Source organism: Triturus cristatus, chromosome 5_1, assembly GCF_964204655.1.
Source record: "Triturus cristatus chromosome 5_1, aTriCri1.1, whole genome shotgun sequence".
NCBI classification, from domain to species: Eukaryota; Metazoa; Chordata; class Amphibia; order Caudata; family Salamandridae; genus Triturus; species Triturus cristatus.
The window spans coordinates 446,974,319-446,999,794 of record NC_140587.1 but is presented as its reverse complement, the minus strand read 5'-3'; the positions used below and the strand labels follow the sequence as shown (position 1 = coordinate 446,999,794).

General features: G+C 46.8%; 2 protein-coding genes across 3 annotated transcripts in view; both read right to left on the bottom strand.

Moving 5' to 3' along the window:
* Nucleotides 1–2,372, bottom strand: part of FSBP (fibrinogen silencer binding protein) — a 29,070-nt gene extending 26,698 nt beyond the window's left edge. Inside the window, exon 1 of the mRNA XM_085605261.1 lies at nt 949–2,372. Coding sequence (XP_085461387.1) covers nt 949–1,316 — 368 coding nt within the window. The 5' untranslated portion in view covers nt 1,317–2,372. The remainder of the gene's footprint in view (nt 1–948) is intronic.
* RAD54B (RAD54 homolog B) overlaps nt 1–25,476 on the bottom strand; it is a 495,994-nt gene that overhangs the window by 361,627 nt on the left and 108,891 nt on the right. The window lies entirely within an intron of this gene.

The following is a 25,476-nucleotide window of genomic DNA, read 5'->3' as shown; positions in this document are numbered from 1 at the left end:
GAGTCTATTCCTCTCCTTTAAAGGGCAAGAACAACATTCATAGGGAAAAAGGAGGAAAACGTAGGTTAAACGCAGCGTTTCTATACGACACCAAGTGCGCATATCATTCACAAGCAATAAACTATGGTGGTACATGTCCTTGGACATTGTTCGAACGAAAAATACAGAATAAAACGTTTTGCTCGCGGTTACCACGCAGACAATCATTAACTAAGTGCCCGATCCAGGCTAAAGTGCAAGCCGTCATTATAAACTCTATATTCCACACAGAGGGAGAGAGGGGGCAGGGTTTTAGATACCCACGGCAGCGTGTTTGTTTGCGCGGCCAGCAAATCGCAGTCTGCTTGATAAACCGGGACTATATGGCACACTGGAAGCTCGGAGAGCGAACAACATGGACGCCGAATGAAAGGCACCCATTTGTCTTGGTTCCTGCTCGAATAATCTGCCTCTTGTACACAGGACAAGGCACGGAGGAGAGGCAGAAACACGCGAGGAGGGTTGAGGTCGTGAGAAGTGAAAAAGGGGAGGGGAGGGGAGGAGAAATAGAGGGGATGGGAACAGAAATGGAGGGGATGGGAACAGAAATAGAGGGGAGGGGAACAGAAATAGAGGGGTGGGGAAGAGAAAGAAGGGAGGAGAGGGCAAAGGTTGAGGGTGCAATTTCCTGTTGAATCCCAGAATGGCCTTCGCCTTCTGGAGCTTGTGAACCGTGAGCCAGCCAGGACTGGTCTCAAGTTAAGGCTGCAGTGATCACCCCTCACTAGAAGGCTTCCCTTCTCAATAGGCCATGTAGGATACATATATATATATAGGAGTTTTGTGAATGCACGTTTATCATGGTATGTGCTCTATACAGAAATACCTCATTTGCTATCAAACAGAAAGCACAGTGAAAGGGAAGGCCCTTCGCCTCCAAATGTAAAGAGTGAAAGAAGGGTCTCTTACCTTGGCTTGAGGTCACTCAGGAAGCACACGTTGGTGATCTGTGGGATCATCTCCACGAGGATCTTGGTGGGCTCTGAGACACTGGTTTCATAATCCAGCTGGGTTTTCTGGTACTGGAGCAGTTCTTGCTTGGCGTACTCCTTGAGTCGCTTGTAGAGAGTGCGCAGGCCTTGCGCAGTCCGCGCCGGACGATCCGCCGCAATGGCATTATACTTATCTGAGACAATTTCCCAGCATTTGTTTTTCTCCACAATCACTGAGTGCTTGTTGGTGTGCTCTTCCAAAACACTGACATATGGCTTCACAAGCTTTAGCAAATCAAGCTTCTCAGAAATGGTAAAATTCGAGGAGCGAGCCTTCCCCACCATTGTTCAGCTCTGGATTCAGCAGCCAGCTCGACTGGAGCTCTCTCTCATGCGTTCTACAGCTTGCCTCAGCTCTTTCTCACAGACAAAAAAAGACCAGGCTTAGCTAGGCTTGTCTCGTTTAGGCCCACGCCTACAAGGGAGGGCTTATTAAAATTCCTTTAGCTTAATCTGACGCAGGCTCAGGAAATCTGCTTAAGCCAAGCCTGACCTACATACTAGGGCTGCAGCCTGAAGAACACGGAAAGAAACGAGCAAAACAGACTTCAGTGGGCAGGAAGAGCCGGCTACACGGCGTCTAACACACACAGGCTGAAGATTAGCACATTGCAGTTGAAAAATGGTACAACTCAGGAAGGGCTGATGTCTTTTTTGTGCAGTGATATCAAACGGAGAGGACACACTACAGAAAGCACTAAATGACTGTTTCATTGGGACAAAACGCAACAACAATAATGTGATTTAATCCTCCGTTAAACTGAAAGGTCAGTGCTAGGAGGAAAACAAACAGCTAAACTGGAGAGAGGAGAGCATGGCGCGCGCAGAGCTCCCTCGCCGAGCCCCATATCGCTGTTGCCGAGCTGCGGCTCTCTTACACATTTGCATAATGCTAGTCCTGCTGTCAATCAGCAGCCTGCATATCCTCCAGCTGGTTAGGTTACACCCAGGCTCGGGCTTTCAGAGCAAAGCTAAGCTTCTCCTGCATTTCCAGTCTAAGCCTTCTTCTGCAGAAAATTCTTAACGTTTATTCAGCTCAAAATACAAACAAAACTGAAGGTTTCTTTGCTAGAATACTTTCTCGCAGCAGCTTTGGCTATGTGTCTATATAAAACGTGTACCTAAAGCTGAGCAGCTGAACCGCTGCCGAATGAAACCTACGAAGCTTTGCAGCGAGCGTGTTCTAACAAAAGCCGGTGTTTTCATCACTGCCTTTAGGATACGCGCGGTTTCCACAGCACACACACACACACACACACACATAATGCTTCAGACCAGTATGGACTGGCCGCTCTTCCGGGCTGAATGGGCTTTACTGTCATTCTAGAAGCTCGAAGCAGAACAAAACATACCCACATACCAGAGAACAGAGCACGAATTAATAAGCTGGAACGACTTGAAATTGGAAAGGCGTCTGCATTTATTACTGGTTGGCAACCGTGCTGCATAAGGAAGGGTGTGGTGTAAACTCGATATTGCTATGCTATTTTTATCTATGTATGCATTGTGTTATATAGCGCGCAGAGTAATGGATGGGGGTTCAGAGCGCTGTACCGGGTAGCAATAGAAGCATTTGACAATGGGAGCAGGCAGGGCATCAAAGAATAATAGGGCACCAGTGAAAAGACACAAGGCGGATTGAAAAACAGCATTAAAAAAATCAGTTTAGTCGCAAACAGAAGAGCAGGAAGGTGATTGGGGCGTTGACAAGAAGGGCAAAAAGAAGCAAATGCAGAAACAAGCACACGTTAATCGTGGAGGGCAAGATAACTGAAAATTAAACCTAAAGGTTTCAGCTGAACCCCTGCCAACCCGCAAAAACCCTGAGGCACAGAAGGCATCGGTCTGAGATTAGCCCACATTTGTGCGTGTTGAGAATTTTGATGCCGTGTATGAGGTGTGGAGGCTGGGTTTAATTGTTTGGTAGGACTTCAACAGAGCATAATAGTGGGCGTTGCCGAGTGTGACAGACACATGCAGGTACTTACCATCTATACACTGATATTGTTGTACATAGAGTTGTCCATCGATTCCAACTCTGTAGTCCATCCTTAAAAAGTATTACTGGGACGCACAGCTGTTAAGCAAGAATCAGGAGCCATCGATACGTTTCTGGTACATCCTGAGGCGCTGTGCACTTGAGTCAGCAGGACTTTCATAAATCATCTAGAATTATTTTCATACGTTTCATAAAGAGATTGATCGCAGACTTTTAGAGGTTGTGTCAAGATTTGTGAAAGGGCAAAGTTCCTAGTCTTTTTCTGAATTCTAGTTTGTTGGGAAGAGTGTTAAATAGGTTTAAGATTTTTATAAGGCCTGATCTCCCACCAATACAGTGTCTTCTGAAAGCAGTGATGATTAGCAGCAGATCCTTTCTTGATATAAGGTTCCTCCCTTGGGTTCAGAGAATGAATTATGTTTCAAGAACGTTTGTCCTATGCTTTGCATTGCCTTGTGGGTGAAGCAGTTTGAGAGATGCTCTTCTAGCAGCAGATGTCCAGTGCAGGGCGCTTTGGGCTCAGGTGGGAAGGTCGCATATATTCAGTGTTAAAACTTGCCTGATGGTGGCATTCTGGGTTAAATTAAGATTACTGATTAGACACTTTATAAGCCCCATAGAGGGTCCATTAGTCCATTGGGACTTGGGCCCAGTGGCTTAGCCCAGTTAAGGGAAAATTATTCTTAAGTATGCAAAATATCAATTGATTGGGATGCGAACTAAGCAATTACCAGTGGCTGAGATTATTTCAAGCATTCCATCCATTACTTTTTTGTATACTTCAGTGAGACTCCTCAGTTGGCACGGATATACGCAGACCTGTGTCCCATGCACACCGTTCTACTAGAACCAAGCTATACCCAACTTATGAGCCCTAATAAAAGGCAAAGCAGATCTTAGATTGCTTGTGTTTTGGTTTAGGGAGGACCTGGCCTAGCAGTTCGGGCTGGACTGTTCCTACTGGAGCAGGGTCAAGACACATTGATTTACAAACAGCTGGGCCCTAACTGAGGTGGAATGGCGTGCAAAATAACGATGGATTAGGATACAGCCTGGGTAATAACCTGTGGCGGAGACTAATTTGAGCATTTTATCCATCACTTTTATGTATACCTCATGAAGGGAAAGGTGCTTTTTGCCACACTGTTGACCCGTTTGAGTAGATGTCTGCCTTCATACCTCATGTACTGCACCATATACCTTTCCTACATTGGTTCAGCTTAAAAATAACAATTGACAAACACCAAAGGGTGCCCAGGAAGCTAACGAAAAATCAGAGAGCTTCCATGACCTGGTCAGTGCCATTAAATTCAATATTAATTATATAAATGGAAAAACTACCTAACTCAATAATCAAGAAAGTGCTTTAGGTTTTGCAAGCGATATTGAAAGCACTATATAAATGCCAATACAATGTAAAACCGTTGACGCTTGTGCTTCATTTGTGTTTACCAATTTTAAGAACCTCATCCAGCATAAGCTGAATGGCTGCTGAAATTTCCTGCATTTGAACCTGCACCTACTTGATTATGGATGTAGTGACTGGCTCACCCCCTGGTGCATGGCTACTAGTCACCCTGAAGAACACAACTTGAATTGACTCTTATTGGGCTCCTAGCATTCTGATTGTTATGTGTTGGTACGATCGCTTGGGCCACCATGTTGAAGAATAAACCCCACAAGACAATCCAAAGAAACGACATAAGGCAATAAAGTACAATGACTGAGGGTACTCTGGCAAACGTTTCATTGATGGCTGAGAGTGCTATTGGGGAATAGGCAGATACAATTGGTGCCATTTGCAAATCTGCTTGAGTGCATAATACCCACGGTTTCAGTTGAAACTCAACCAATTTGCAAAGATCTCTGTAAGTTTGCTAATGGAATCAGAGTATGGAGATGTGGTGAAATGTATTCCAGCAGTGGTCTGGGACACAGAACTAACATTAGACTGCAAGAGACCAGCGCAATCTGAAGAGGAGGGTGGAAGACGTGGAAGGCAGGTCACGCCACAACAACCTTTGACCTCTGGTGAGAAGGCATTCTGTGAAACTAGTTCTCAAAGACTAGATTGCAAAAACACAGCATTCAAAGTGTGTTGAATCTGTGCTGTATAGGGCATGAACGCAAAGCGCTGGTTCGTCCCCCCCACAACCCGATTCATACAAACAGCAATTGTAGCCATGCTGCTAAATTTCAGAGAAAGACACCATACAACTGGAGATGTGAAGCAGAACTTTAGCACAATAGGACAGTCTGTCCATCATGAGGTTCTTGTACTACACCCAGCAGGTGCGACAACAAAATATTTTGATGCCGTCAAACTCAAAGTCATTAAAGATGGGAATTTTGTACTTCTTCACTGAGCTGCAGGGCACGTGCAAATAGACTTACGGAAGAAACCTAAACATACTTTGGGACGACTGGAAGCAAGAACAAGGTGAGTTCTGATCTTCCACTTTGAAGACATTCAGATGAGGCTCCTGAAACGGAGAGCGCCACCAGTACTCAAGGTGCTGAGTGGTGTTGGATGAGAATGGAAATCTAACATCCAATGGTTATGGACATGGATTACCTGTTAAATTGCACTGCTCCGCCATTGTATGACATTTGCATATAGCTGGGTCCACACTGAGGTGACATGGTGTGTAAAATAATGATGGATTGGGTTGCGGCCCAAGTGGCTGAGATGAATTCAAGCATTCCATCCATCACATTTGTATACTTTAGTGTGTTCCTCATTGTATGACATCACGTGGTATTCAGGAGGCTGGCCAACCATTGAGTAAAATGTCAGAAATCAATTACTTTTTAAAATGTTATTTAGATATATACTATTTTCTTGTTGCCCTGTATAGCTTGAAATGATAACATGGCTACATCCTCAGGGGGCGAGAGCAGATGATGACTCTTCTTGTAAACACCGCCTTTCTTTGCAAGAACTATTGGATTGTGTTGAAAGTTGAAAGGCGCTCTCAAAAACTAGGCTTAACAGGAAGTTGCCGTTGCGTACAATCGTAGAACATGCATGTTTGAAGAACCCCCCCCCCCATGACCAGAGGCATTCATTCTATGCAGCACCTCATGAATCACAAAGCAGAATAGTTTGTTTTTGTCAGTTGAGACTTGTATGTAATTGCACTGATACCGAATACCGGGGTAGGTCTTTGTTACATCGTCTCATGTTGAGTGGTAAACAATGGAAGGTGTGATGAGTGGTTCACGTATTGGTAAAATATACGAAGTTCACCTACAAATGGAGGCTGAAACTTCACAAATTAAGTATAGCATCACCAGCTGAGAGAGATTCCACAGCACCCAGAGCATACAACTAAAGGCAAGGAGGAGAAACGCAGGCTGGACAGAGTAGATTTGTTAAACAATTTCACATACAACTAGTACAGACAATCGTCGGAGAGGAGACATGGCATGCAGGATGCTCCGGTTACTGAAGTTCTAACACCTCAGTCAGACTAGATTACAGATCACATGTATGCAGATGATACGCAACTCTACATAAAGATCCACTCACCTGAGGACATCAAATCTCTCAATTCAACGCTGGAAAAAACTCAATTCTGGCTGGCTGAAAACCACCTGAAACTAAATAACCTCAAAACCAAATTCCTCCTAATCGCTCCCCCAAACCATTCTTTCATCATTCACGTCTGGCTGAATCACCTAACAGCACTCAAAGGTCAACCACTCATTGTTGATTCAGCAAAATCACTGGGAATAACGCTGGACAGAAACTTAAACATGCAGAAACATATCAGTGCCTCTACAAAAGGAGCACATTTTCAAATACATACCTTAATAAAACTGAAACCCTTTTTGCCAGCAAATGACTTCAAACAGGCTGTGCAAGCCTTAGTAATCCCAAGAGTAGAATTTGGATGTGTCACCCTTTGCGGTCTTCCCAGATCAAGGACGGCCCGCTAAGAGCCACAATCAACACAGCAGCTAGACTAACCACAGGCTTTAAAAGAAATTCTCACATCTCCCCGGACCTTAAAGCTCTCAATTGGCTACCATTCGAGGCGAGAATTAAACTAAAAATCGCTTGTATGACGCACAAGGCCCTACACCACAATACCCCAAGTTATCTAACACAAAAACTGTCACTCTCATGTGGTAACAGATCCACCAGGAGCTCCAAGAATCTTCTTTTGAAACCGCAAAGATTCACCAAGATAAAAACATAACCGATCCTTCTCAGGAATGGCCCCTAGGATCTGGAATGCCCTACCCCCAGAAACGAGACAGAACCCCTCTACTGCCTTTTCAAAAAAGAAGTGAAATAGATTCTCATGTCAAAGTTTACGTGAAATATTTTATTTCCAGATTTTTTGTGAGTACTTTGTATTTGATCTCTCGCAACAAGATGTGAAATATAATCTTAGGGATATTAGGTTTTTAAAAAGTGCGTATATAACCTGTAATATATATGTGGTAGCTACTTCTATATATTAGATTCAATCATATACTTTCTACTATAATTGTATCTGCTCCTGACATCTTGCTTGTAAAGCGCTCTGATACCCGCAAGGTTCTTGTTCGCACTATATTAAACTCTTAAAATAAAATAAATAAATACAGATGGTTAATGATCAGGGTGAGAGTGAATACAGCAAGCGGCTAAATGAGGCATTTCACCAAGGTTTTCAATTTTCATACAACCAGCCACTTGTCAAAATATAGTCCAGATACATACTTGTTTGGAACAGGCAATGATGGTATTGTAGGGTGTGGTGTGTTAATGATTACAAAGAGGCACTATTAGGTAGGAGATGCCAAGTGGATCGGATGCTGAAATGTATGGCGAGGCACGACTCAGTCCTACAGTACAATGGCATTGTGTGATGAAAGGACAGTTTTTAAACTCTGTATGTAAGGAGTGCGGTGGCTGTCCTGTGGATGAAGAGCCCAGTTTTGTTTGTTGCCAGTATGTTTAAAAGCAGTTCTGTCATCTGTGTGGTCCTCTAGCTGCCTCTTGGTGAGTCAAAGTGCACATTCGGCATGGTTCTCTGGAGTCATTGGGTTTAGGCACTGAACATCTGTGTCTTTAGGCTATTGTTTAGTGATGGTTCCCATTTGGTCTGTGGGAAGAATACTATACACTTTACACTAAACTGTAGTGCGTGTGCCCTGGAATTTTAATGTTAATTTCATTCCATAAAGGTGACTGGTTATAGATAGCCCTGTCTGACGCGTCTGTTCAGTTTGTACAACTGTTGGTGTTGTATTGCACCCAGGAGGGTGTGGTATGATGTAACTAAGGTGGTTTGATGATTCTGTGAGGCACATTTGCTTGGGAGATGGGGTGTACTTTTGGGGAAGAAATGCTTTCCCATCAATATAGTGTTGGTGCAGATTTATTCACCTGAGGGTGTGGTGTGGTCTGACGAGGATGTTCAGCTGGCTCAGCAAGATATGTGCTGTTGGGTTGGCAGTGATCTGCCAGTTATGTTATGTGTATTTTTACAGTGCGCAACTCACCTGGGAGGGTATTCTGGCAGGGAAGTGACTGCACTTCACTCTTTGCTGTGCACCTGAGTGTGCCGAGAAGATCCTGACAGTTTTTGATTTTTAAATATATCCAGGCATGTCCAACTACTTCGTTTTTTATATGCGTTTTACGAAAAAATATACAAAACCTTAAATGAAAATAGGAATAATCAAATATCATCTCAAATAAATTGCACAAAAATGAACAAACCTTTCCAGTTTATAACAGTGTCACTTTCCATAACTAAAATAAGAATCCACATGGAAAGATTGTCTGTACTGTACGAATTTGTTTATGCTCATTAATAATCTAATAATGTAAAATATTTTAACAAATTCAAATGGACGACCCCGGAATCAAAAATGCCAAAGGCTGTCTACAGGTGACATAAAAAAAAAATATTCTGAATATGGGCAAAACGGGAGATACTGGCGATGTGGCATCAAGTAGTCCTTTTATCTGACGCCTCAGTTTTCCCCTTGGATCAGTCTACAAAGTGATACAATTAGGAAGCTTGGTAAAAGCGGTGAAGACTGGCATCCTCATAGCCTCCTTTCTTGTAGGCATCACAGTGCGACGTACCCTTAGTCGGAGTTCCTTCCCCATCCACTGAGAAGCTGTGCAAAACCGCTAGCTCCTTCCAGGGTCTGCCTGGTGGCATATGAGGACTGAGCTGGCGGGAAGGGGAACAGGACTCTACGCAGCACTGACATCTTAACTTCACCACCTGTTCAAACCGACTAATTTGGGCTCAGGCACACTCCTGGATATCTGAAAGTAGCAGTCTCCTTACATTGTTGACCTATTCTTGTTAAAGCATATCCAGCTTTATTTAATTCCAAGTACCTCACCTGCTCTCCCCCTCCCTTAAATGCAAGTAACATCTTTCATAACCTCTGACTGAAAATTAATTTGCTCTTTTTGAACATCTTCAATTTTAATTGGTGTTTCAGAAGGATTTCCTCCGTTGTTAAATCGGGCCACCTTAGCTATGAGAAGCCTGCTAATAACCACCTTTTAGGGCACTTAAAACACCACTGAGATCACATTCACCGGTATAAACTAAATTGCAGGAATTCTTTGAACATCTTAAATCCATCAACTCGCACTTCAGGGAGCTTCCGTACCCCTTTGTTCAGCTTCCAGTGACCCTAGGTCTCATCTCTTCGACCCCACTTGAACCTGTACATGACCAGTTAATGGCCAGGCGTGGTACCCATTAGCACTCAAAGTTGCCTATCTACAAGTGTCTGCTCTGTAATCTTAAAGTGCCCTAATGAATTCTACCAGACTAATAGTCTGTCTTCGCATACTTAATAAAAAGAGAATCTCAACCAAAGGCATATAAAGTGTATCACGTTGTGCCGCATATTCTGTGTATCAAATATTATTTCCGGACATTACCATAAATATGGTTGGATGGATAGGACATCTGGGCAACTGCCCTCAAACTTACCAAACACTAGCAAACTTGTTTGAATTAGTTTTATTGATTAACATCCATCCAAACTTGCAAGACAGTAAGTTTCTTAATAAACTTCCAATAATTGTCGTAGTTCTGAGTTCATTTCTATTGGCTTTAGCTCGATTTGAGGAAGGAGGTAGATAATATATCACTCAAATAGTCAGTATGTTTGTGCTGCTTAAAATTATCCTTCTTCCCACTAAGATCAAAAATGAGATGCAAGAGTTAGAAGAACACTAGTTAATTTTACTATGTGACCAAAGAACAAAAAATATTAACACCAGGTCCACCAGCATTTGTCATCTCTAATCTGGAGGATGACAAATGTTTCACAAAAGGCAAAAAACTTTCACACAAAGTAGAACTCAAAGCGTCATCATTCCACACGGAATATAGTCCGGTCTATTAACCCACCACAAGGGGCAAAAAAAACGTAAAATAATGTTCTCGCCTTCCCTGAATTTCATAGAAGTAACACTGGTCATAGACCGGACCTCTAACATGTATAACAATTCTTTCATGATGGGAATGACAGCCTGGGACCTCATTGGTATCTCGACCCTGGGGGACTTAGCAGGTGGGGAAGATATAAAGTTGTTTAGCGAGCAACAAGTGGAGTATGATATGCATAACATTTTAAATACCAACAACTCCGCCATGCTCTACATGCGGTGAATATCCCCTGTGAGGACCTGGAGGACAACAGCCCCTTGGAGGGCAAGATGCACTTAGAGGAATTGACTTCCAAGGTTCTCTTTAACCTATTGCATCTTGCTCAATGCCAGACCAGATAATCTTCATTCAGTCAGAGCCAAGAAGGAGATAGATGCGTGCCCCCCCCCCCCCCCGGAGGACGTGGACTATTAGGCAGCCCTGATGCACCCCAAGCAAGTGGCGATAAAATAGAGTCTGAGACTCATACAACTTAAGGTCCTCCACAGAATCTATTCCCATTGACACAGACTGCTTCAAATGGGAAGAGCAAGCTCAACAACTGCCTACGACGTGGGGAGGAGGTGGGCCTATACTTCCATACACTTTGGGATGGTTCCTGTATACAACCATATTGTAAGGGTGTGACGTAGACATTAACATCTATATTGGGAGTACAGATCCCTTGCAACCCCCCACGTCTCCTTATTGGAGATCCCTGGTGATGCAGACTTATCTAGGAAGCAGCTCCTGTTTTGTACGCTCAGCTTCGTTGTGGCGAAGCGAGACATCGCCAGAGGATGAGGTGCTCTTACCCTCCCCACTCCAAGCTAATGGGTTACTGTATGACATATTATAAGGAGTCAGAAAGAGTGGCATACAGGGCCAGGCGCTGCTCCAAAAAGTTGAAGGTATGGGGGCCATGGCATTGGGATGCAGAGGATCGATGGATTAACCAGATGGAGAATGAGACCCCATCCCCCAGAGATGAGAAAATCTCAGATATATTGTAGAACCATGGGCAGACAGTTCCCAGGGAATGAGGGGTGGGTAATATGGATTGGTGCTGATCCGGATGCTGTTTCACATTACTTTAGGCCCTTGATTTCTTTTCTTTAGCTTGTCTTCTGTACTCCTATCCCTTATGTGCAGACTGTATGAGACAAGGCGGTGAATTATCGCTGGTATAGTTGTCATTGAAAAAGTAAGTAACGTTCTTTGGTAACATGTCTACCTGCAGATTCCTAACCACATGGATCAATACACAAGCAATACACCACAGAACAAGGGTCTGAGAAGAAACTCAATCAGCACCTGTGCCATATGGACCGAACAGTAAACATCTGCAAGCCCATAGTGGAGACAAAAATGTTTAAAGAGGAACCGACACTTGCAAAAGGCCAATGCACATCCTGGCTAGTACACGTCTGGACAGCGGGGAAGAGTCAGCCCTGCCCCAGCATCCCTAGAAGGCTTCACAAAAAAACCGATAAATGTCTGCCACATCTTAATCTTGTTTCAACACACCATACCGAAGGATATGTTATTATAATATATATTTTTTTAAACAAACAATACAGCCAGAAAACCTTCAGGGTCAGGCCTGGCCAGTTCCTGATATGGACCAGCATATCCATCACGGATTTACCAAACAAAACATTGTCTAAATCAACAACTCCACACTCAAGACCAGTAGGAAGGGAGCAGAATAATCTCCCCGTCTATCCCCTTTCCACCAAAAATGGAAACCGAAAATGTGGAAGTAGTAATTAGATGCGTATATAGCAGCACTGATAGATCAGGCTTAAGACAGTAATGTGGAACACCGACCAAGCCTAAAGCCCAGTAAGAACGAATCACAAAACAGGACAGCCATAAGGCAACTGAAAGAGGCTCAAACCACAAATGCATTCACAACTAGGTCCAAGAGGATTCCACTGAGGCCCATAACAACAAGATAAACAACAGATAAACTGGCAAAATGATGATCTAATAAGCACGTAGACAAAGACAACATAGGATTAAAGCAATATGAAACTGTGTTCCTGTGGAAAACTTCAGACTACAAGGAAACCGGGCAATAACATCCATATGAAAGTCCTCGCAATAAGAAATAATCTCTGATAAAGGAAGTGGAGCACAAGGAACCACTACAGTAACATTAGAAGCAGCAAGATACCCCTTCATAGTAGCACAACCAACAATACTGCTGATAAAACAAGCAGCAGCGGGAACCCACTCAAGACTAGAAAACAGCCCATCCAGAGACAGGTACACAACACAAAGGGACACCAAGGTAATTGTCGGTGCTTGCGTTCCTGCCATAGTATGAATAAGAGTGCCCACAGCATCAACCAGACCCAACTCCAGGCCTTCTAGGTGGAGACATTAGAACCATGGTAAACTCAACCTGCTCATAGCGACTTTCTATTCTGAAGGCATTTAAGCGCCAGTCCTCCAGTGTAAAAGGAAAAATAGTAACAGCAGTACACTCGTTCACATACTCTCAAGACAAGAGGTAGGCAGTATAGCTGAAGATAGATAGTACTGTGAATCGGAGACTAACAACCCAACTCATACAAATATTACCATGTCTGAGGGAAAAAAAACATGGCCAAATCGAAGCATTACCAGAAACCAAGCTGTGGGCAAGGGGGCACCTGTTAGCCAAGAAGCACTACCAGCAAAAACAACACTAGAGAAGAAGGAAGTTCAAACTCGGACCAGAATACAAATGTTGCCCCTCAGACAAGAGGAACGAGAAGCCAAATATACATGTAACAGCACACTCACAAACTAAACCATAGGGAAAATAATCTGTCTGTGCCTGGGGCTATGCAAGGCCCAAAAGAAAAGGGCTCAACTCAAAAATAGTCACGCCTATTTATAGACCTGCCTGGCAACTTTCCGTCTGCCAATGCTTCAAAGGCAGCAGTTCGACCAAAGGGCTCCCAAAAGCAGGGAAGAAACCCCATGCATGTTCCAAAGGCACAAGCGGCTAGATTGAAAACTGTTAGAACAGGCAATGGCAAAGCCAACAAGTCTTGCCTATGCAAGAATTATTGGCTTTGCCAATGTGTTTTTACCATGTTGTACACCAGCATGGCTGCTGTTCAGCATGGCTAAAAGTTCAGAAATAACAAAAAATTTGCCAATTCTGATACATTCTGAAATACTTACGCAGTTCATCTAAATGCTCTTGTGTGCTAAAGAAAAATATATTTTGTACCTGCCCGCAGTATCCAGCACGATTGTCAAATAAATCCTCACTTTGAAGTCAGAGAAAGAAAAGTAAACAAGCGCCCTTGGAAAACAGAGCCTGACATTTTAATTCAGTCTTTGAATGCACAGCAAATATGACTAGATCAGAACAAGATTTAGAGGCCTCTTTAAAGAAAGGTATTCATAAAGGACAAGGGAACCCAATAAGGTAGTAGATGACCTTGGGTAATAGTTCAATACAAACAACAATGATCCTCAAACAATTAGGATAATGGTAAGATAAATATAGTTAAGAATCGATACTATATTCTGGAAGTCCAGCCGGACAACCAATTTAATTTTTGCAATATAAATTTTTTTTTTATACATATAAAGGAACAACGTACTTGTGGGACACAGTCCTGTATCCGATTAGAACACTAACATTACAAAACAAACAGAGGCATTTCAGGCAAGACAAAAGGAGCTTATTACAATTTCCAATGTTGTAAGCTTTTAGAAAAAACAGCTGATGCACTTTTTTGACACAATGGATTCACGTGCATGCTATTTTAAAAGGGGTCGACGACGTTTCGATCCTGTTAGAGGGGTATCAGGATCATCATCAGGACATTAATGTGTACATGCCTGATTGTGAACGAAATTGCCTGGAGTTTCGATTACTTGGGCCGTCCAATGGCGACGACAACAACGGTGATCAGGTGCAATGGAAGTTCACTAGTGTGAGTTAGAGGGCGAATGCACAATCCGGACGAAGCCAAGGGCAATTAGTTCGCCAGGTGAATTCATGGAACACTAGATATAGTGAATTATCCAATTTATTTTATGTCCAGACGATGCTGCAAGCAGTGGAGGCGGCGTGACAATGCACGGGATACAGCCAGGTCGTGTGTCAAAAAAGGGCATCAGCTGTTTTTTCTAAAAGCTTACAACATTGGAAATTGTAATAAGCTCCTTTTGTCTTGCCTGAAATGCCTCGGTTTGTTTTGTAAGGTTAGTGTTCTAATCGGATACAGGACTGTGTCCCACAAGTACGTTGTTCCTTTATATGTATAAAAAAAAAATTTATATTGCAAAAATTAAATTGGTTGTCCGGCTGGACTTCCAGAATATAGTATCGATTCTGAACTATATTTATCTTACCATTATCCTAATTGTTTGAGGATCATTGTTGTTTCTTTAAAGAAAGGAGCACTCTGAAGGATAAGACAGCGCCCGACATTGGACCTCGGTCTTTGAATGCCCTGCAAAGGTGACGAGATAAGAACAAGATTAAAGAACAAGTTACTAACCTTCGGTAACTATGTAAGAGACGTATGTAGTTCTAGATTCCTTACCTTTAGAATTACCCCCAGGTGTCAGACGAGATCTAGAGAATTTTTTCGTAGCAGTACCCCTGCGTGTCGGTAGGTGGCGTCTGTCAACTCCGCGTCCGTCGATCTGGTCGCCGGGAAGACAGTCGTGGTGTCTACTTAGACACCACGCCTGCGCGCGGACGTCAGTTCTGACACGACTTTCCAGGCGAGAAGCGCCTGAGCCATGCAAGACACTGACCACTGGTGCTCATAACTAGGGCCCTAGAAGGGAGTCCCTATCCCTGGAAGCCAGTTCGCAGAACGGGGAGGATGAGTGGGGCGGTAAGGAATCTATAACTACATAGGTCTCTTACAGATACATCGTTAGCGAAGGGAAGTAACTTGTTCATCTGAAAAAGAATGTAGTTATACATTCCTAACCGTTAGAATAGATAACCCAGCAATGCCAACCCCGGTGGTGGCTCTGCCAACTAAGTTCACACTAGAAAGTCCTGGAGAACAGAAAGGACAGAAAAGCAGTCTCTCCTGACTTGGCTGTCCAGGCAGTAATGGCAGTAATGTTTTGTGAACGTTTGCATGGCTGTCTGGCAGATGTCAATCAGCAGAACTCCACGTCCCAAAGCAGTAGTGGCTGCCGTCGCCATGGTAGAGTGGGCGCATAGTCCTACTAGAGGTTCCTTTTTTGCCAAAGAATAGCAGATCTTGATGCATAGGACAACCCATCGAGAGATGGTACGTTTGTGGACGACCCGATCTTTCTTGGCATCCACATAACCCACGAAGAGTTGATCGTCCACCCAGAAATCTTTAGTGCAGTCAAGGTAAAAGGACAGTGCACATTTTGGGTCCAGACGGTGGTGTCTCTCCTACTCTTTGGAAGGGTGTGGAGGCGGGAAGAAGGTGGGCAATGTGATGGTCTGACCTATGTGGAAAGAGGTAACCACTTTGGGCACAAAATAGGGCCTAGTGCGAAGAACCACTTTGTCCGGATGAACAGCAAGAAAAGAAGGCTTGGAGGACAGAGCCTGAAGCTCACTCACCCTGTGGGCAGAGCTGATGGCGAGCAGGAAAGCAGTCTTTAAAGTAAGAAGACGAAAAGGACAATTACGTAGTGGCTCAAAGGCAGCGCACATAAGATAAGTAAGGACAACATTCAAGTCCCATTGGGGCATTACAAAAGGAGGAGGAGGAGGAAAAAGATGAGTAATGCCCTTCAGAAACCTATTTACAATAGGAGACTTGAAAAGAGAAGGCTGATCAGGAAGGCAAAGAAAGGCTGAAATGGCCGAAAGAAAGCCTTTAAAGAGTGCCCAGAGCAGAGCCCCGATGGGCCAAAATAGAATGAAGAGGAAAACCTCTGAAAGAGGGGCAGAAAGGGGATCCACAGCCTTTGCTGTGCACCATGCCACAAATTTGCTCCACCTACAAGCGTATACCGTCTTAGTGGAGGGATGCCTGGCTGCCAAGATGACGTTACAGACTTCGGGAGGGAGGCCCAAGGATCTGGCCATAACCCTAGAATCCTTGAAGCGCTTGAGCGCGGAGTCCTGCCTGGTCAACAAACCGGTGACTGCCATCAAAGGGCATGCCCAAGAGGGTAGATTAGACATCCCCCGAAAAACCAGACGTCCTCAAACAGGCGTAATGCCTCAGGGCTACGAGCGTGGAAACCGCTCTGCCCAGAGTGTCAGCGGTATCTAGCCCACACCGGATGGTGAACTTAGCTGTGTCTCGACCCTCAGCACCTGTGCGGGTGAGCACGGCCCGGGCGTCTTCCGGGCACTGTTCCATCACTTGCGCAACCGTATCCCACACTGTATGGGTATAACGGCCCAAGAGGCATGCAGTGTTAACCGACTGCAGCCCTAAGCTGGCGGAAGAAAACTTCTTCCCAAGGTGGTCCAGCTTCTTGGATTCCCTATGTGGGGGAGCAGTAGGGAATGCGCCTATAGAGGACGAGGCGGTTGGGTGTTGGGAGAGGAAAAGTGTGTCGCCCGGGGCCGGGCGATGGCGTTGTGCAATCATCCTGTCCACAGGAGCCCATGTGCTGGGCTTGGACCAAGGGCCCAGAAGGATGTCTGTGAGGGCTTCATTAAAAGGCAGTAGGGGCTCCGAACTCCGCTGACTGACACTGTAGGAAGCTTGAGACCCAAGGCCTCAGCCGCCCTACACAACACCACTGTGTAAGAAGCTCCCTCCTCCGTAGCCACAGTAAGGAGGGATAGCATGCCAAGATCTGGGGAGGTATCCAAACCACTGGCATCACCCAGTTCCTCTTGCCAGTCCGGCTCCTCAAGCTGGTCAGCGAATGGGTCTCCAGACCCCTCTCCAACTTCCTCTGGCTGCCACTCAGGGTGATAGGTAACACTAGGGATGAACAGTGGTACATAAGTACCCTCCAGCACCAGTATGAACGTTGGGCGATGTCGGTCCAGCACCGGGTCCAAGTCGGGGTGAGGCTGGGGTAGACGTCGGTTGGGGGCACAACCGGTGTCGTGGGCGTGATCACCGGAATCGGCACCGTGGAAGGAACCATAAGGTCAACCGGTGCCGATCCGGATCACAGCCTGGATCCCCGGGGGCCTCTGGCACCAGAGCCGAAGGTGCCGGAATCGAAGGCCCAGGGCCCCCAGCTGAGTCTGTGGGGCCCAAAGGCACACCTGCGGAGTCAGGCTGCCCAAAAATGCTATGAAGAGCCTCGTAAAAGGCTCGAAGCTGGGCACGGAATGCTCCGACTCTGGGAAAGAGGGAAGCACGGAGTAGTCCCAGAAGCAGGCTGCGAAGACGGAGCTGGAGAGCGACGACACTCAGGGTCCCGCGTCGGCCGGGGAGAAGGCGAAGAGCGATGCTTTTTCGCCTTCTTGTGCTTTGACTTACACGATGAGTGCGAAGACTTCAATGACGAGTGGTGGTGGCTCCGCGACCTTCCTCTCGACCGGGAACTCGAATGGCGCGGAGCAGATTGCAGTGCCTTCAAGAGCTTTCGGGACCGCTCCCGCAAAGACTTCGGATTCATGGCCCGGCAGTGGAAGCAGAATTTCAGGTCATGGTCGCGCTCCAGGCACCAGAGGCACACCAAGTGCGGATCCGTGATGGACATCAACTTGTGACAGGAGTCACAAGGCTTGAAGCCAGTCCGACGATGGGACATGCCTCGTGCTACCATGAGTCAAAGACTCAAAAAAGACGTTGACAAAAGTTGAAAAAGGTTTAGTCAAAAGGTGACTAAGGGGCAGGCTCTCTCCGGATCAGCACTGGCTGGCGCGGAGAAAGAAAGAACTGACCTCAGCGCGCAGGGGCAGCATCTAAGTAGACACTGAAACGTCATCCCGGCCACCAAGACGCCGCCGTCGACGGACGCGGAGTCGCCCAACACAACCTACCGACATGCAGAGGTACTGCTATGAAAACATTCTCTGGATCCAGTCTGACACCTGGGGGCAATTCTAAATGTAAGGAATCTATAACTACAGTCTCTTTCAGATACAGAAAATGAGTTTGTGTAAGAATACCGTACACATGGTTTAGGCAAAGGGAGGATTGAATTGAACCTGGACAGCCTAAAGCAAATATAGCCAGCAAATGGAAAGCAATAAAACGTGAGTTACAAACCACAAAGCAAATAGCAAGCAACGGGCGGAATGCATTCATAGGTCAACTTTCTGAAAGTCCCCAAGATGTCTTTAGCATACTCCTACAGCTGCGCGGTCTCGTAGGCTGCGACCTAAAAAGGAAACAGCCTTCTCCTCAGGTACCTACGCCGGCTATAAGGGGGGGTGGGGCATAAAACAGGTAACTGGGAAGAATGAAGAAGAAAAACGTGGCTTCGGGTGTCAGTGACCCTCAAGTGCACAAAGACCGGGCAGGTATCTATCTATCAATCAAGGGGTTTATAAAGCGCGCTACTCACCCGAGAGGGTCTCAAGGCGCTGGGGAGGAAGGTGGGGGGTGCAGCTCCGGTTCAATCGAAGAGCGAGGTCTTGAGGTTTTTCCTGAAGGTGTGGAGGGTGGGGGAGCGTCTGATGTACACAGGGAGCGCGTTCCAGGTTTTGGCTGCGACGTAGGAGAAAGCTCTTCCTCCTGCGCTGGTTCTGCGGATGCTGGCGGTCTCTGCAAGGGCGAAGTCTGCGGAATGAAGATTTCTCTTGGGTACGTGGAAGGAGACTCTCTCGTTGAGGTATTTGGGTCTGATGTTGTGGCGGGATTTGAATGAGTGTGTGAGCAGTTTGAAGGTAACTCTTCTCGACGGGGAGCCAGTGGAGGTCACTTAGGTGTTGGGTCATGTGTTCGTGCTGTGGAGTTCCGGGGACGAGTCTGACTGCGGCGTTCTGGATGGTCTGTAGCCTGTGTAGGAGAGTTCTGTTGATTCCGGCATAGAGGGCGTTGCCGTAGTCCAATCTGCTTGTTATGAGTGCGTGGGTGACGTTTTTTCTGCATTCTGAGGGTATCCATTTGAAGGCTTTGCGGAGTATCCGAAGACAGTTAAAGCTGGTGGAGGCGATGGAGTTGATCTGGCGGGTCATGGTGAGGGAGGAGTCGAGGATGATGCAGAGGTTCCGCGCATGGTCTGTCGGGGTGGGCGGACTCCCGAGGGCCACCAGGAGTGGTCCCTAGCAGAGGTGGAGGGTCCGAAGAGGAGGACCTTGGTCTTCTCAGAGTTGAGCTTCAGGCAACTGCTTTTCATCCAGGCGGCTACGTCTCTCATTCCTTCCTGGAAACAGAGTCTGGTGTCTTCGGGGTTCTTCGTGAGGGAGAGGATGAGCTGGGTGTCGTCGGCATAGGATACTATGCTGAGCCTGTGTTGTCGGACAATGGCGGCGAGGGGGGCCATGTAGATGTTGAAGAGCATGGGGCTGAGTTATGATCTTTGGGGAACTCCGCAGTTGATCTGTGTGGGTTCGGAGAGGAAAGGAGGGAGTCTGATCCTCTGGGTTCTGCTGGAGTGAAAGGATCGGATCCAGGAGAGGGCTGTTCCTCGTATCCCTGCGTTGTGGAGTCTGGCTGCGAATGTGCAATGTGAGACTGTGTCGAAAGCTGCGGAGAGGTCAAGTAGGATGAGGGCTGCGGTGTGCCCCTGGTCTAGTAGCATGCGGAGGTCGTCGGCAGCGAGGAGGGCAGTCTCAGTGCTGTGGTTGTTGCGGAATCCGGACTGGGAGGCATCTAGGATGGGGTTTTCTTCGATGAAGGCGGTCAGCTGGGTATTCACGATTCTCTCAGTGACTTTGGCAGCGAAGGGGAGGAGAGAGATGGGCCGGTAAATGTTCAGGTCTGTCGGGTCGGCCGTGTGCTTCTTGAGGAGAGGTTTGACCTCCGCCCGCTTCCAGTCGTCGGGGAAGATGCCGGATTCAAAAGAGGCGTTGATGGTGCATCCTAGTTTGGGTGCGATGGCGGCGGCCCTGTGGTAGATGTGCGCTCAGCAGGGGTCCGTGGGGGCTCCTGAGTGGGTGTTCTTCATGGTCACGGTGGTGTGTTGGACGGTGGCAGGATTCCAGGTAGTGATGATCGGCTCCTTGTCGGTGGTGGTGGTGGAGCGTGGGGTGGTGTCCGCCGTCTGTTGGCTGAAGTTGTCGTAGAGGGTCTTGATTTTCAGATGGAAGTAGGAGCTGATGTTGTTGCAAAGGTCTTGAGATGGTGTGATGTCTGTTGCTTTGCTGGGGGGTTTGGTGAATTGCTGTATGATGTTGAAGAATTCTTTGGCGTTTGTTGCGCTGGTGTGGATTTTGTCCCTGATGAAAGTCCGCTTGGTGTCTCTTAAACGCTGTTGGTATTCCTTCAGGGCATTTCGGTAGCAGGTCTTCAGTAGTTTTCCGGTTTCGCCAGAATTTCTCGTGGCGTCTGCAGGAGCGCCTGGCTGCTTGGAGATCAGTGGTGAACCAAGCTGCTTTTAGGGGGCGTTGTTTACAGGGGCGGCGGAGGGGTGAGAGCTTGTCGGCGCAGCTGGAGATCCAGCGGTGAAGTTCCTGGGCTGCGGAGATGGCGTCGATCGTGGCGCAGGGTGGCTCTAGGAGGGTGGCGTGGAGGCACTCCTCTGATCTTGCTCCAGTTCCTTCGAGGCGGGCGTGGGGGGGGGGGGGTTGGATCCGGTGGATGTGTTGAAGGTGAAGTGTACGCAATAGTGGTCCGTCCAGGGGGGCTGGGAGGTATGGCTTAAATGGATGTTCGTCCCTCCTGCGAAGATGGGGTCGAGGGTGTGTCCAGCTCTGTGCGTGGGGGTGGTGACTAGCTGCTTCAGTCAGAGGTTGGCGAGGTGGTCGAGGAGAGCGATTGAGTAGGGGTCGCTGTGGTTGTCGAGGTGGAAATTGACGTCTCAGAGTAGAATGTAGTTCGTGGACGCAATGGCATGGGGTAAGACTAGGTCGGCGATGGTGGTTGCAGACTGGGTGCATGGTCTGGGGCGTCTGTAGGCGAGGGTGCCCCGTAGCGTGGTCCTGGGGTTGGTCTGGATCTGGAAGTGGAGGTGTTCTGTGCTGGAGTGCGGGCCGCTCGTGGTGCGGGCCGCTCGTGTTGGAGGTAGAGTGTCGAAGGGAGGTCTTGTGAGCGATGGAGAGTCCTCCTTCTGGGTGGTGGGGGCGGTCTCTTCTCTCGATCTTGTATCTGTCGGGAATGGCAGTGGCGATGTCAGGGCCGGAGGTGGCGTTTATCCAGGTTTCGGTAAGGAAGGCGACGTCTGGCGAGAGGGTGTTGAGCAGGTCCCAGATCTCTATGGCGTATCTGTGTAGGGAGCGTACGTTGAGGAGGATGCATGTCAGGGCTCCGGTGGTGCGGGCGTCTAGCGAGTTTTCGGCGGTCTCGGGAGCGCAGTCGATGGTGAAGGATCGTCGGCAGTGTCTACAGTAGAACTGTCCTTGGGTGGTGGTCGGTGTGGCCCTTTGGCAGCCGTGGAGTCTTCCAGGGTGGAGGGCGGCAGAGATGTATCGGCGTGGTCCCGGAGATCCAGGGTTCCTAGCGCTGGCCACGGTTGCAGACCGGCGCAGGCGGGCTTGCCTGAGACGCGCCTTTGGCGCGCCAGCGGCACGACCGCACAGCGGCCGCCATTAAGTAAGGGAGGGGGGGGCGGGACTGGCGAAGGGGAGTCGGGAGCGGGGGCTGTGTCTGGGGGAGGGGCAGCCAGGGCAGCAGCGGCAGGAAAGTCAGAAGCAAGCACGGAAATAAAACGAGCAAGGAACTAAAAATTTACCCAAGGAAGAAATCAGTAGAAAAAAACGGCGGAATCAGGTGGCAAGAGACTGGTAGCAAACTGGTAGCAACTGGGAAACCAAGAGAGCAGGGGGTGAGGGGGACACCAGCCGGGGCTGGAAACCTGGATCGCCTGTGCTCTACGGCTGACTGCCAGCACGAAACCTGGAGGATGGAGGGCTCTGCAACAGGACGAAGCGTAGCTGTTGGGAAGAGTGCTGACCTGGATCAGAGGTCAAGGTCTCACACGCGCTCCCCCGCAGTGGCCGCCATTAAGTAGGGGAGGGGGGAGGGACTGGCGGAGGAGGTACATTCGACTATCAAGTCATGAGTGCCTGGGATGCTTGTGAGCCCATAGTCCCTTAAAGCTACTTAACCTCACATGTCATCTACAGTACATACTCATAGCATATTCAAAGCCTCAAGGTCGGGAATTGAGGCAACTGCATGTAATGCCATCTAAGGCCAGGGGAGCTTGTTCATCAAAACAGGTGGAAACTATCAAATGTGATATTCAGCATATTTCCATGAACCACACTAGGAAAGTCCAAGCAGTGCAACCAAGCATGTTGTCCATGGTGTCAAAACCAGACTGATGAATGGTCCACTGGCCGCAAAGCCAATCGGAACGACTTCAGAAAAGTTCACATGGCCCGACAAAAGGGGAACCACCATCTGTGCTGTCTCCCAAAGTGCAGGGAAACAATTTGACAACATTCTTGTGGCTTTTTAGGAACAAACAGTCAGGCTTCCAGAAGAAAACACCTTCTTCCCTATCGACTCATTCCACTGAGACTCTCAGCTAGTTTGGAAGAGGTCTACTTTAACTTCTGCAAAAACAGGCCCAAAGCCCTAGCGCCTAAGGTGATGGAATGTAAAACAGAAATGCCGGTTCACCTCAAGCAGGGTCATGATGATTCACAACTTGATAGTGCATGGCATGCACAGAAGATGGTCTTGCCCAGGGGGAGATAGCAGGGTCTAAAAGCGCCTCATTAAAAAGGTAACGGGCTAGGATATGCGGGTGCCAGACTGCAAGATTTCAGTCAAGATGTTTGCCTTAACCTCTGCCACTGGCTAGGGCAATTCTATGAAAACTACACTTAAGAGGGCCCCTGACTTTAGAATGAAAGCGGAAAGGCAGGGGAAATAACATGTAACACACAACAGAGCCTCCCCCAAGTTAATTCTTAATAGGCAATATGTCCACAATATTTAAAAACATCATTGTCCCACAGAAAATATTTTCATTTTGATTTTGGTTTATTTAATAAAACAAATTTTGAAAATTGAAACAGACTAAAGGCATATAATATACATTCAATTTAAACAATTCTGAATGTTTGTGCCTGTGAATCTCATCTGGAAACCCCTTCAGGGCAAGGAGTGTAAACTACACACAAGAAATAACAAATTCAAAATTCACATGAAAATGACATACAAACCAACAAAACATAAATAGAGAAAACTATTCATCAATTTGACAATAATAACAAACGTCACAAATACGAACTGATAATACATAAAGGGCTACAAATAATAAATATATAGAGCCTTCTATTTCTAATGTATAACACACAGAGCGCCTACGCGCGTTTCGGAATGGACGTAAAATCCAGGAATTCCTTGTCAGGGCGCAGATGTTGAAGATGATGATCGAGTAGTCAATTGTCCCATCCAAGGTTTCTTTTTATTTGATCTATACAAATAGCAGGGTGAAGGGGCTCCTAAATAACACAATGTATGACCAAATATAATTTTATGAATGCCAGGTCTGGGCAAGTCTGTAGTTAGAAGACGGATAAGTATACTGTAACGTATAGATACGTATGGGTCACTATGTTAAGTAGGATCTTCAATATGGGCCAGAGTCCGAAAAACGATATCGTGAAATAGTGGTCCTCATTTTAGAAATGAGGGACTACCCAATCAGAGTCCGCTTTTCTATTTGAAGCAATACGTTATGGGGACATCATGAGCATCTTAAACCAATTCCTAGATAACCGCTGATACATTTTTAAATCTACCAACACAAGGGATGCTGGCGTTTGTCCAGGCAACTGTATGACCTCAACTGCATTGCCCAAGACCAATACAAAACACAGAAAACCTCTGAAGAGATGCTGAGGAACACCCAAGGGTCAATCTGGGTCAACCCCAGAAGAAGCACTGAAGTCAAATGGGTACTGGCGACCCATAAAAGGGGTCCGCCTCAGAGTTCAAATAAGAGATAATCTAGTCCACTTAACTACTGACCTGATATACACAAAAGCCTGTCATTGCAACCTGAGCAAGGACTAATGAGACCCAAGATAGACCTTCCTTGTGTGGTCCAGAGTGTCTTAAAGCAGTTTGGCCCTGGACAATTCCAAATACTCAGTCAACCAGTGCCATAGACAATGGCAGCATGAGTGTTGCCACCAAAACAAACAACAAGAGCTTCAGCAATAAAATACAGGTTGTTGACATTGGGACAGCATCAACAGTGACAGCAGGGTTGACAGGTACAGAGAGGCCACTGGCAGAAACAGTTGAGAATCCCCATCCAGAGAGAGTCAGAGGAGGGTACCACACAATCTGCAAAACCTGGGTGAATGTTAGCATTGAAAGGGGTCAGCGACAAGGGCTAAAAAAGCTGGAAGCAGATCCAGCGAAGCTGTAATGGAGCCATGCACAGGCATCCAAATCACATCTAGTAAAATCGGACATGGTTCTGAAGAGGAAGAGATCAAAGTCAGAAGAACAGGCCCACCGAACAAAGACCTGTCCGTCCCATAAGCTGGAGCAATGTCAAGATGAAGATGAACTTAATAGGTCCTGAACTTGGAGCAAAGCGACTTCCTCAGGAATGAAGACATCCAACCATGCCTATCTCAGGAATGGGACATGGAGAGGTGCAGACTACGTAGCTCATCACGGCCCCTAGATGTGAAAAACTTCTCTCCCAACCTTAGACAAACATTGAAGGCAACAAATCACACTAGGACGAAACGCTAGAGGCGTGCAGACCCCAAAGGCAGGCGTCACCGGAGCTTGAAAAGGAACCTAGAAAGCAGTAAGGGCAGCATTTATGACAACTAGTCCTCTTCTTCAGCGACACTGTCCTAAAAGCATTGAAAGTCAAAAGTGTGTGAACATATTTAAATGGAGTGCAACTACGCCTCTGAATGCGGAAAAGAGGAATATACGACAGAGCTTTGGGGGGGGGGGGGGGGCATTAGATCCAGGACGTCACATTTCAGGAGGTTCTGGCATCAAGTTGGAGTCGTGGCGCCACCTACTGGCGCACAAGAGCTATTTCAAATTTTTGGGATCTGGTATGACAC